This window comes from Equus asinus, chromosome 2 (genome assembly GCF_041296235.1).
Source record: "Equus asinus isolate D_3611 breed Donkey chromosome 2, EquAss-T2T_v2, whole genome shotgun sequence".
Classification (NCBI taxonomy): domain Eukaryota; kingdom Metazoa; phylum Chordata; class Mammalia; order Perissodactyla; family Equidae; genus Equus; species Equus asinus.
Genome location: NC_091791.1, coordinates 125411461 through 125424624, shown reverse-complemented (window position 1 = coordinate 125424624; position 13164 = coordinate 125411461). Strand labels below are relative to the sequence as shown.

At 46.9% G+C, this 13164-nt stretch overlaps 1 protein-coding gene across 1 annotated transcript; it reads right to left on the bottom strand.

Moving 5' to 3' along the window:
* Window positions 1-5147: 5147 nt before the first annotated feature.
* Window positions 5148-6870, bottom strand: IMP3 (IMP U3 small nucleolar ribonucleoprotein 3). The gene is made up of 2 exons (XM_014841415.3): window positions 6702-6870; window positions 5148-6428 (listed from the first exon to the last, which is right to left on the bottom strand). The coding sequence occupies exon 2, from the start codon at window positions 6226-6228 to the stop codon at window positions 5674-5676; it is 555 nt and encodes a 184-aa protein (XP_014696901.3). The 5' UTR covers window positions 6229-6428; window positions 6702-6870; the 3' UTR covers window positions 5148-5673.
* Window positions 6871-13164: the final 6294 nt, after the last annotated feature.

Sequence of the window (13164 nt, the reverse complement as noted above, 5' to 3'; positions counted from 1 at the left end):
CCCAGGCTTAAAAGCTTACAACCTTATGATGAGAACAAAATTCGAAGTCCTTGCCAAACCTACAGGATTTGGCTGTTACTTACCACTGGCCATCTGTCCCCTTCCTCACTGTGCACTAGCCACACTGCTTTCCCTCAGTTTGTAGATTGCTCACATCTTTCCTAACTCAGGGCTCTTACACATTGTTTTTTCTGCCTGGTGTGTTCTGTCCCTACTTTCTACTTGATTCATGTTCATTCTCAGGTCTTAAATCTCACTTTCTCCAGGTTTGCCCTGACGTCTGAATCTACTTTGCCTAGTTAATCTCTCAGATACCATTTCAAACGTCACTTTCTCAGCTACAGTAGATCCCCCTGTGCTTATACCACTCTGCATTTCACTTCCAAGTATTTACTATAACTTATATCTCATTTATGTGACTCTCTTAAAGTTTCTCACTTCTTTGACAGAAAGTTACAAGAAGTCCAGAACCATGTCTATTGTGTTCACTGCTGTGTGTCAAGCACCAGGCACATAGTGAGCACTCAATAAACATTAGGTGACTGACTGAAAAAATGAACCAGACACCCTGCAAGTCACAAGATAAGTCAGCCATGGTCTCTAGGCCCCGGTGCTGGGGGAGCTCACAGCTTCGGGAGTGAGGCAAATAGTCACAGACTCACAAGACATGTTTTATAAGGTGGCAGGTATAGAATGCCATGTCACAGAGAGCAAGAAAGATTTCACAGAAGGGGGAGACAAGGCCAGGGCTGAAGTTTGCCAAAGCACGGGCAGACGGTCCAGGCTGGGAGATGAAGGGATGTGAGGATGAAGAGCGAAGGTAGCTAGAGATGAGGTACGGAGTTAGGCAGGATCCTGGAGGCCCTGGAATGCCATGCTGAGGAGTCAGGGCTCCATCAGCTGATCTCTACTTTCCAAGCATGCCCACACAGAAGCACTGGTCTCACAAAGCTCGGTTTGGTTTTGTTTTCGATAAACACTTATTGAGTGCTTTCTGAGTTAAAACATGCTGCCAAGTTTGTGTGGGTGCCTGGTCTCATTTAATTTTCACACTATTATCCCTATTTCACAGATGACAAACAGGCTCTGAGGTGGAAGGTAGCTCATTTGAGGTCAAATAGTTAATAAAAGATGGAGCCAATGTTCTGACTCAACAGCTGGGAACAGCAATTTCTTAAATATTCCAAGTTAAAATGCTAATTTAATTCGGAAAAGGCTGAAGTGCCATCAAGGGCACTTTTTCAAACTTCAACTTTGAAACTTCAGCAAAAGATTTCAACCCATTAGTGGACTGAAAATTTATTTAGTGGGTTGGGACCAGCATAAAAAATAGTAATAAAAGGAATATAAATTATTAGAAGGCATCAGTTTAATAAAATTTTTATTTTGCTTATCTATACACTTAACCCTTCTAGGAAGCTGGCCTAATTGTGAAGGTACACCAGTCTTCCAGAGGCTGAGGAAAGCTGACCTTTCTTTGACTTACTGAATTTGGGGAAGAAATGATTCTCAGTTCACTGGACTATTTGTCCAGGCCTCTTTCTGAGGGCAGCCAATTTAGTCTCAATCTTTGGGTATTTTTTTTGGCTGAGGAAGATTGGCCCTGAGCTAACATCTGTGTCCATCTTTGTCTATTTTGTATGGGGGCTATTTTGTACGTGGGGAGCTGCCACAGCATGGCTTGACAAGTAGTGTGTAGGTCCATGCCCAGGATCAGAACCCCCGAACCCTGGGCCACCGAAGTGGAGCACACGAACTTAACCATTATACCACTGGGCCGGCCCCTCCTTTTCTCTTTTAATGAGAGCATTTCAATTGCTCTTTGATTAAGGACACCGCTTTTTAAAGCTAAATATTTCTTTTCCCAAAACTTGCCATGTGTATAAGCTTCAGATTGAGATCACACAAAATTATAATATTTATCTTATTGCAATACATGGTCTTCATAGAAAAGTTGGAAAATACTGAAAAGCACAAAGAGAAAGAATACTACTGCACAGAGACAATATTATACCCATTATCTTTTCTATGCCTACAGTTTTCTTCAGAAAAATGGGATACTATTGGTGCCATTTTATGTTCTATTTAAGTGTTAACTCTTTTTAGTCTTTAAATATCTTGCTGCAATAATTTTTAGTGGTTGTGTTTCATCATAAGGATATCCAATAATTTAACCAGTCCCCTTGGGACACAATTTCAACTTTTTCCTATTATTCTCCATTATAAACACTGTGATGAAGATTCCTATAATTATTTTTTGCAAATATCTATAATTTACTTATGCTAAATTCTTGAAAGTGACATTTCTACATCAGAGAGTATATAACATACATTTTTTTTTTTTAAAAGATTTTATTTTTTTCCTTTTTCTCCCCAAAGCCCCCCGCCGTTACATAGTTGTATATTCTTCGTTGTGGGTCCACCTAGTTGTGGCATGTGGGATGCTGCCTCAGCGTGGATTGATGAGCAGTGCCATGTCCGCGCCCAGGAATGAAACACTGGGCTGCCTGCAGCGGAGCACGGGAACTTAACCACTCAGCCACGGGGCCAGCCCCTATAACGTACATTCTTAAAGTTCTTGATACATATGATAAAACTGCTCTCCTGAGAGGTTGTACGAACTTGCTGTCCTGCCAACTGTGTACACCTGTTTCTTTTTTTTTTGAGGAAGATTAGCCCTGAGCTAACTACTGCCAATCCTCCTCTTTTTGCTGAGGAAGACTGGCCCTAAGCTAACATCCATGCCCATCTTCCTCTACTTTATATGTGGGACACCTACCACAGCATGGCTTTTGCCAGGTGGTGCCATGTCTGCACCCAGGATCCGAACCAGCAAACCCCGGGCCACCGAGAAGTGCAATGTACGAACTTAACTGCTGCGCCACCGGGCCAGCCCCATACACCTATCTTTTAATCCACTAGGCTTTTTTGGTATAATAGCCTGGGGAGGGAAAGGAGAGAGGGGTTAAGCTTTAAATTCTTAACCACATGCCAAGAGCTCCTCTAAGCACTTTGTAGGAATTAAAACATTTAATTCTCTCTGAAATATTTAATGTCAGGACTATTATTGCCCACTGCTTTTTTTATTTTTTAAAAATTGTGGTAGAATCAGAAAATTTTCCATTTTAGTCACATTCACAATATTGTACAACCATCACCATTACCTATTTCCAAAATTTTTCATTGCCCCAAGCAGAAACTCTGCACTCCTTAATAAATAATTCCCCATTCTTTCCCCCTACTCCATATTACCACATATTTGTGATCAGGAAAACGGAAGCACAGAGAGGCTAAGTAAATACTCAATATTACACAGCTAATTTACCATGGAAGCCTGGATTCAGACCAGGCAGTCTGGCACCCGAGTCCACCCTCTGAATCACTTGTCTTGTATATATATATATTTTTTAAACCCAAAGTTTCTGGTTATAGGAAGCAGAAAGTCATTTCTTTCACATCTTCCCCAAAAGGGGAGAAATAAGAAAGACTTTTCTAAAGAATCTTGTATTTTATTCCTAAGTTTTTATTTTTATTTTATTTATTTTTTATGTTTTTAAAGGTGCTCTTTCTTTCTTTCTTTTTTTTCTCCTGCTTTATCTTCCCCAAACCCCCGTACATAGTTGTATATCTTAGTTGCAGGTCCTTCTGGTTGTGGGATGTGGGACGTCGCCTTAACGTGGCCTGACGAGCGGTGCCATGTCTGCGCCCAGGATCCAAAACCTGGGCCACCGCAGCGGAGAGCGCGAACTTAACCACTCGGCCACGGAGCCAGGCCCTATTCCTAAGTTTTTAAACCCCACTTCCTTCAAGAGAATTTTGAGGTTGTATCTGCTTAGGTCATAGGTGCAGATTCCAACTACTCCACAGGGGCCAATCTACCTGCCTTGCCCTGTGGGGTATGGTGGGAGCAAGAGGGCTGCGGAGGGGTTCTGCCTTTTAGAGCCACTAAATTCTCTCTCCATGAGATCCCCAATCCAAGGAGCCCTGAGAACACTCCTCAAAGGGCAGAGGTTGCAGTACACGGCCACCAGAGCTGAGAAGTAGGGTTCTCTCTCCTTCTGGTTTAAAGGTGTGGCACTGAAAGGAACATGGCCTCTGGGGCCTGGACTTGAACTCCAGCCTTGGACAAATTCTCCCAATTCTGTTTCCCAAACTGAAAAGGTGTGGATACTACTACCTACCTTGCAGGGTTTTGGGGAAGGGTAAATGGCAGCCTAACACAGGCAGGGCCTCACATTTTCAGTCAAGCCTTGGCAGCTCAATGCCTGCTCCTTGCTCAAACCTTTATACAGCATCCTGTTGGGGGCCAATCACATTGCCTAGTGCTGCTGCTTCTCTGCTAGTTTGGAAACTCAAATTTAAGGACTTTCTCTAAACCCTGACACAGCCCAAGTGCTGGGTGTGTCAAAGTTAAGAAAGTCTCTTAAAGGGAGCATAATTCCAGCTCCACCACTTATTGGCTATGCAGTCTTGGGTAGTTTGACTCATCTCTGCCTCAGTTCCTTCATCTAAAAAGCAGAGAATAATTGGATTCTCTACTTCATAGGATTGTTGAATTAAATGGCTTAAGATATGCAACGCACTTACAACTATGCCTGACATACAGTAGAAGCACTTGCTATTATCATCAGCCCGTGTCACCTTTCCTTCCTTTGCTGCTTCTTCACCAAATGCTACCTTACACCTGGGGAAATGGAGAAGATACATGTAAAAGTCAATCCAGTGGTCCTGGCATTCTATTTATTCTCCTTGTAGACATCTTGGGTAAAACCAGGTAGCCACCCTACTCTCCCTCCCAATTCTCTACCAGTCCTAAAAACATCTAACCGCTAGATGGCCAAGCTACAGGGTGATTATTTCCTTAGGCAAGCAAACACTTCAGCCCTCTAACGTTGTATTCCTGGGTCTGGAATATCAACAGGAAGTCCTGTGGGGAAGAGCTCTGCCAAAACACTCATTCCAAGGAAGGGACTGGTAAACTGACAAATCTGCCCAGCTCTGTACAACATCCTGTAACCTCCACATGCGGCCCCTGTGGCAGCCCTCATCCACAGGCAGGTGGCTGCTGATCCTATTTCTCTTCTCTGGATTTCTGAACCAAGGAGACTTATAGATGTGACTCTGAGAAAACCAGACAGACAAAAATCTACACTTACAAAGCAGTTGGCCCATTTATTGGCATTAGGAAAGCATTCCTTTAAACGAAGGGGACCCTGAACACTAAAATCTCACCCATTTTATGAAAACTTGAAACCAAATTCTCCCCATCTGTACACAGCTTAATCATGATCAGGAGCAAGAACTCGAATTAAACACATTGAACCAAACTGTTCTGCTACAAAATAAAGGAATAGCTGGGGGTGGGGGGAACAAAGTTCTTGCTTTTACACTACAATGTTTCAGGCACAAGACCCTAACAATTCCCCAGTGCAGCACAAAACCGCCTCCCATCATCTTTTAAGGCAGTCATTCAATTATCAACAGTCCAAGGCCTAAGAAAATTTCGTGGAATACAGGGGCGTACCCTCTGTGCGTAGCCTGTAGCTGAGGAGCCAAGTTCTTAAGAACTGACGACTGGCTTACACAATCCTAAGGAGAGCGCCACCAGAAAATCTCAAGCTTCAGATCTCAACTTCTTCATGCATAAAATCCAGCCGTGGCGGGGGAAGACCGCTAGGCCTCCAGATCGAAGTCATCGCGCTCCTCATTGTACTCCAGCACGTGCCGCTTGATCTTGGACGAGTCGACCCAGGTGACAAAGTCCTCCATGCTGCGCGTGACAAGGAAGGCGGGGTCGGTGACCACGTCGGGGCCCACGCGCACGTGGCCCTGCTCTACGAAGGCCACGGCGGCCTGGAGATGCTGCGCCATGCGCAGCTTAAGGAGAACGGTAGGCAGGCGGCGGCGGCAGAAGGACGAAGCTGTGACGAAATCGCAGAGCTCGAGCGAGCCGCGCGTGGGCACCAGGCCGAGAGCATACAGTTTATCCAGCAGCGCGGCCGAGGCGCGCACGCGAAACGGATCGCGCTCGGGCAGGTCGCGCAGGCGCCGCGCCAGCTCGCGCACAGCGCGGCTCAGTTGGTTGTAGCGCGTGTAGTCCTCGCGCCGCTGCAGCCGGTAACGCCGCAACACGCGCAGCTCGTGCAGGTTGTGGTCGGTGACCTCCCAGTTCAGGAAGTCCACCTGCTTCAGCAGCTTCTGCTCGTGGAACTTAAGCTTCCGCACCATGATGGCGGCCGCCGAAACGGCAGAACTCAAGGCTGAACGCGCGTACCCGCGCCGGCGCGACTTCCGCCTCGGCGCGCGAAGACCGGGCCGCCCTCGGGCTCCTGGCCAATGACGGAAAGACTCAAGACCCTGCCGTCGACTTCCATTGGTCAGGGTAGGGCACGCCTCCGTATCTGCGTCTAGCGTGTCTCCTCTGCTTCCTGTTCGCGGAGGGAGGGAGGAAAAAGCACCCGAGAGAGGCGAGGCTAGGGGCGGGGCGGGTGCCGGGTCCCGGGTCCCGGGTCCCGAGGTGAGTCTGCGCGGGTTTAAGTTGCCAAGAACGCGTCCCCGAGTGCGGTAATCATTTCCTCTCATTCAGACTTCCCCCTTTTAGGGACTCTCAGGAGAGCCTCCCCTAAAAGCTAAAGAGGCCACTTGCTGGGGAGAGGGGTGACCGCCGCGCTTGTTTGATTGGGTTTACTGTGCTAACTCACCGTTTGGTTCCTCCCACCTCGTGGGGAGCTTTCCATAGCCGGCCGCCCCGGGGGCTGACTAGGGTAGCCCCGCCTTTCTCCAGCGCCAGGTCCTTCACCCGGCTGGCGGGCGCAGCGGTTTTTCCCTGCCTAGCGGAGCTGGGCGTCCCCGGACATATGAAATACTGATTCTCGGGCCGCTTCCCACACGCACAGAATCGAGATCTCCACGGGAACCACCTGGGAATCTGTATTGTTGACGAGAATGCCCCGTGATTCATAAAACCCAGCAAGTTTAAGAAACTTGGATAGTAAGTACAAGTCCTGACCCTTTAGTCTGGGCTCAGACGAATTAGCCTGACAGAGTGGATTTCTGGTTTGAGTACTGAATTAAATTTAACGCTGTTTCAGCTAGTTATATCCCTAAATTATACCTGAGTGTAACGCTGTAGGACTAACCTCTTTATTTGTCCAAGCCTTTGACGCCACCTAGCTTCTTTGCTGATCATCTTATTTTTGTGTGCTTTTCATTTTTTTAAATATACTTGATATATGGAAAATAATATATGTAAGATACCTAATTTATAAAGTATAATGAATGCTTATGAACCCAACAGCCAGTTTAAGAAAATATAACCAGAACCAATTCATCTACCTATTCCAGCCACTCACCTAGCCAGAGGTAAAGTGTTTATCCTCCTGAATTTTGTGTCTATTTTTACCTTTTATTTAAAGAGAAAAATAATTTTATCACTATACATACGTCCCTAAATATATAGAGAACCTTCTTACTCAAAGTGTAGCCCGTGGATCAGAGAACATGTTGGAAATGCAGAATTTCAATTGCCGTTCCTGGCCTACAGAATCAGAATCTGCATTTAACAAGATCCCCAGGTAAAGTGTATGCACACTGACATTTGAGAAGTGTTGCTTAGAAGACATCGCACCATATGGAGTTAACTGTATGTAGCTGTAGTTGCCTTTTTTTTTTTCACTGCTGCATAACATTCCATTGTTTAGCTCTATACAATTTATTAATCTATTTTCCTATTGGAATTTTTTGAAGGGACTGTTTTTAGCAGTGCTTCTGTTAACATTATTGTAGGTCTCCTGTTGCACATATGCAGTAGTTTCGAGTATATATCTTGGGGTAGAATTGCTGAGTTTTAAAGCATGTGCATGTTCTACCTTACTAGATCTTGCCAAATTGTCTCCCAAAGGGCTCATACCAATTTATACCCCGTTGGCAGCACATGAGTGTTCCCTTTGCTTCTTATTCTCACTAACACTTGGTTGTTAGTTTTTTGAAATGTTTGCCAATCTGGTGAATGTGTGATGGTATTTCATTGTGATTTTAATTTGCATTTCCCTGATGAATAAAAATTTTGCATGTGTTTCCTCCTCTATGAAATGCCTCATGTCTTTTGTCTATTTTTCTATTGGATTGTGTGGTAAGTAGAATAATGGTTCCCCAAAGATGTCCACCCAGAGCTTGTGAATATATTACCTCAGATGACAAAAGGGATTTTGCAGATAAGACTAAATTAAGGATTTTGAGATGGTAAGATTATCCTGGATTATCTGGGTGGATCCCATATAATCACAAGAGTCCTTTTTGTGTGTATGAGGAAGATTTGCCCTGAGCTAACATCTGTGCCTACTTTTTTATATGTGGGATGCGTCCTGATGAGTGGAGTGGGTCCACACCTGGGATCCGAACCTGTAAACCTGGGTGCCAGAGTGGAGTTTGTGGAACTTTAACCATTCAGCCACAGGGCCCACCACCACGAGAGTCCTTGTAAGTGAAAGAGGTGGGTGGAAGAGTCAGAGGAGAGGTGATGATTCAAGCAGAAGTCCCAGTGATGTGATTGCTGGCTTTCAGGATGAAAGGTGGCCAAGAGCAGAGGAACGTGGGCAGCCTCTTGAAGCTGGAAAAGGCAAAGAAATGGATTTTTACCTAGAGCCTCCAGAAGGAGCACAGCCCCAGCTGACAACTTGATTTTCGCCCAGTGAAATCCAGTTTGGATTTCTGGTCTCCAGTAGTGTAATATAGTGAATTTGTGTTATTTTAAGCCACTAAGTTTGTGGTAAGTTATTACAGCTGCAATAGGAAACTAACACAGATTCTTTTCTTTTCTTTTCTTTTTTTTGAGGAAGATTAGCCCTCAGCTAACTGCTGCCAATCCTCCTCTTTTTGCTGAGGAATACTGGCCCTGAGCTAACATCTGTGCCCATCTTCCTCCACTTTATATGTGGGACGCCTGCCACAGCATGGCTTGCCAAGTGGTGCCATGTCTGCACCCGGGATCCAAACCAGCGAACCCCGGGCCACCAAAGTGGAACGTGCACACTTAACTGCTGTGCCACCAGGCCGGCCCCCAACAGATTATTTTCTTTTGTTTCGAATGGATTTGAAGATGTTCTTTATATATTCTGGATCTTAATCCTTAACGAGTTATCTATGGTGCAAATATCATCTCCCAGTTGTACTTCATCCCCACCCTTCATATTCTGCCAGCCTCGCTCCCTTCCATCCTCAGCCTTTGCTCAATATGTCTGCAGCAGGACTCTTGGTTAACTTCCTTCTCCCTGGACCATAAACATAATAAGTAAATTATACGTGTTAGCAGGTGATAAGTTATGAAACAAAACTGAGCAGGATATAGGAGAGCTTGGGGCGAGGATGGGCTGTAATTTTAAGTAGGGCATCTCAGGATAGGTCTTATTGAGAAGGTGATATTTTATAGGGGTTTAGCAATGTAGGGGAAGAGCATTTCAGGAAGAGGAAACAATGCAAATGCCTTAAGACAGGAATGTGGCATGTCAGAAGAGGAGTAATAAAACCATCTTGGCTGGAGCAGAGTGGGCTAGGAGGGGAGGAAAGGCTGCTCAGATAACAGAGGTTCATAGGCCCTTGTAAGGACTTTGGGGTTTTTTTGTTGTTGTTGAATGATATGAGGACATTGAAGCATTTTGAGCAAAGGACTGCCATCTAACTTATGTTTTAAGAGGATCACTCTGACTACTGTGTTGAAAATAGACTGTCAGGAGGCAGGGGTGGAAACACAGAGATCATTAGGAAGCTGGTGCAGTGATCAGGCGAGTAAGATGGTGGCTGGGACCAGAAGAGCAGTAGTGAGGTGCCAACGAGAGAGGAGTCCCAGGATGATGATAAGAGTCAGGGATGGCTCCAATTTTTGGCCCAAGCAAGTGGAAGAAAGTACTCATCACCTGAGATGGGGAAGGCTGCCAAGTTTGGGGGGCAAAATCAGAAATTCAGTTTTGGACATGTTGGGCTGGAGATGTGTATTAGACATCCGAGGGGAGAGGTCAAGGAGAAAGATATGTGAGTCTGGAATTTTAGAGAAAGATTTGGGCTAGAGATTTAAAAAAAAAAGTGGGGGGGGCGGACTTATTGGCAGATAGATGGTACCTGTGTGAGATCATCAAAGGAGTGAATATGGATGGAGAAGACAAGAAGACCACTCTTCTGTAGTCACTCTACTGTTAAGAATTATTGGAGAGAAGAGGATGAGCAAGGTAGAGGGAGACCAGGAGATTATGGTCTCCCCAGTGCAAGTGAAGAAAGTGTATCCAGGAAGAAAGAGCAATCAACCTGGTCAAATGCTACTGAGGTTGAGTAAGAGGAGGACTGAGAATAACAGGTTACTGATGATCTTGACAAGAATAGTTTCAGTGGAATGTGAGGGTGGAAGACTGGCTGGAGGGGTTTAAGAAGAGAAAGAGAGGAAAGAAATTGCAGCCAGCTAGTATAGATGACTATTTTGAGGAATTTTGCTGCAAAGGCAAGCAGAGAAATGAGGCAGTAGCTGGTAGGGGGAGTAGAGTTGAGAATCTATTTTTTAAAGATGTGAATTCACTCTTTCCTCAATACCCACCTCTTGTTGGTTGCCATTTCTGTCAATTCTACCTTCATAAACTCCCAGATTTACCTCTCTCTAGCCCATTAACCCTGCCCTACCTCTCATCATCTCTTGTCTGCATTACTACAGTAATAGTCCACTGTCCTCCCTGCTGCCACCAGCGGGGTCAGTCTGGAAGCCACTGGCCACAGATCTCCCTTGCTGACTTCTTTCCTAAAGGAGGAAAGGTAGATGCCTGGATAGGGGGTGGATGCTGTTTTCTGTGCACAAATCAGGGTCAAGCAGGAAAGAGAACACACTCCAATTAAAATAATGTGAGGAGAATTTAATAAAGGGACTTTTTCCAAAGAAATGGGCAGGGTGTAGGGAAACCACAAAGATTAGTGCAATTTCCTGAGACTAGTGACCAGGGGTTCCATTACCCCTAGGCTTGAGGGTCCCTGGAAGGGAGGGAATGGAAGATACAGGTTCTGGAAATCTCTGTCAGGCTGGAGAGTGAGTTTCCCCCAAGAACCTGGAAATAAGGGTGGCCCCTGAGAGTTAGAAAAACCCACCCAGCACAGATGTGGAAGTAAATCCAGGATGGTTGATCTGTAAACGTGTGACCCAAGTGTTCGGGAAACAACTAAGGACCATCAGTGTGGTGGCTGTGGGCTCCTTAGGGGAGTAGGGCTAGACTAGGACCCCAGTTGGGTGAGCAGAAATCCCATCAACTGTATTGAGGTAGTGGAGGTAAAATGGTTACAACAGTGTCTAGCACTCAGCAAACACCAAAGAAGTAGTTGCTATTGCCAAACGCAGTCTGGAGAGAGGCTCTGTGAACAGAAAGAGATCACAGAAAAGGGGCATCCCAAAAGCAGCTGGGGGAAACATATTCAGACTCTGGTCACAGAGATACTAGGCTGAACTGAATCCTTAGAATCAAGGCTGCCCCATGGCAGAGGACGAGATCTCAAGGTTTCTTGACTGAGAGACTTGTCATACCGTCCCCTCTTCCCATCCTGGCAGTTCCAAGTTCACTGGGCTAACCTGGTAACTGGGCTTCCCAAGGAGCAGCCCAAACTGCCTTGACCTGTTGATGCAAAAATTCAGGTCTGCCTCACAGTTGTATTTCTCTGTGCAAATTAATACGTGGACTTCCGAGGTTTGGACTACATAAAAGCCTTTATTCTGTTCAAATGCCAGCCCTGCATAGGAAATAGAATCTACTCACTGCACTAATGAAGTTGGGTTTGGAGCCTGAGGCCTGCAGTTCACACCCCTCAGAATAGCCGAGGGTGCACACCTTTAGCAGCGCTACCTTGTGCCAGTTAATCTGCAACAAGTGGGAAGAGTGAGAATGAGAGGGAAGGAAGTTCTGGCTGGAGGGGGTAGGTAGGCAAGGCACCAGGGCACAGCCAGGAAGGAGAGTAGTGGCTGAAACCTTTGCCTCACCTTAGGCACCTTCTCCAGGAAGCCTTTCTTCATCCTTGCTCCACCCAGGCTGGGCTCAGTGCCCTCCCATTCACATTTCATGATACTGGTCACACAGAGCGGGGAGCATCTGTTTACTTGTCACAATACATCTGAGCTGCTGGGAGGATACTTTCTTTCTTATCTTTGTAGCCTAGGGGTCTGGTATGGAATAGTTACTCAGGTAATGTTTCCTTGAATGCATGATTGAATAAAGACAGAATGGATGAATCAAGGACACGAGGGTGGACTGTAAACCCTCCATGGCAGGAACCCTGACTGCCTTGTTGTGCTGTAAGCCCCAGTGCCCAGCATAGTGCCTGAGTTAGTGCCCAGTATTCTGAATGAGCTGACCAAGGGTCAAATCCCCTTGCCTCTTCCCAGAAGCCTACCCCCACCACCCCTCTCCCGCTGCTGCTGGCAAAGACAGAACATCCAGTGTCCCCGCGCCGCACAAAGCAAGAGGGAACTGGATTGTGCCTGAGAGCTTGTTCCCTGCTGCTACAGATGTAGGGTCTTGTCCTTCCTCCTCTAGGAAGTCGCCCAGGGCAGGGGTGCTCCTGGCCCTCTCTGGCTAGGGTATTAGGACCTGCAGCGAAGAAGCCACTCAGGCTTCTTCGGTGAGGGTGCAGCTGGCTCTGGGGCCCCCTCCAGAGAACAATCCCCAGGCTGCACCACGCCGGGGCGGCGGTGGGGAGCAGGTGAGAGGTAAGGGGACGTCTGCGGCTCTCCACGCACCCTTCCTCAACCCCCTCTCCGGGGTCCCGGCTCTGGAGCCCTCCTGGTAGCCCCACGCTTCGCAAACTTTCGGAGTTTTCCTCCACTTGCGTCACGGAAAAGGCAGGAGGGTGACGGAGTCCAGGAGGCGAGGCGGCGGCAGCTGGCGAGCTCCCCCGCGCGGCGCTCAGGCCCCTCTGGGCGAGAGGTGTCTCCCCGCGAGGACAGACGGATTCGGGGGTGCGGCCGCCCTAGGAACTGATCCTGGAGGCCCGCAGCCCCCTAGTTCCAGGGTCGTCTCCTCCCTCATGCATTCCAGTCTCAGCTCAAGCGAGTGACGGCGACGGCCAGAAGGAAAGAAACCAGGAATAGGCGGGAGGGCGGAGCCGGCCGTCCCTGCCCAGCCGGGATACACGGAAGTGCTGTGGAGT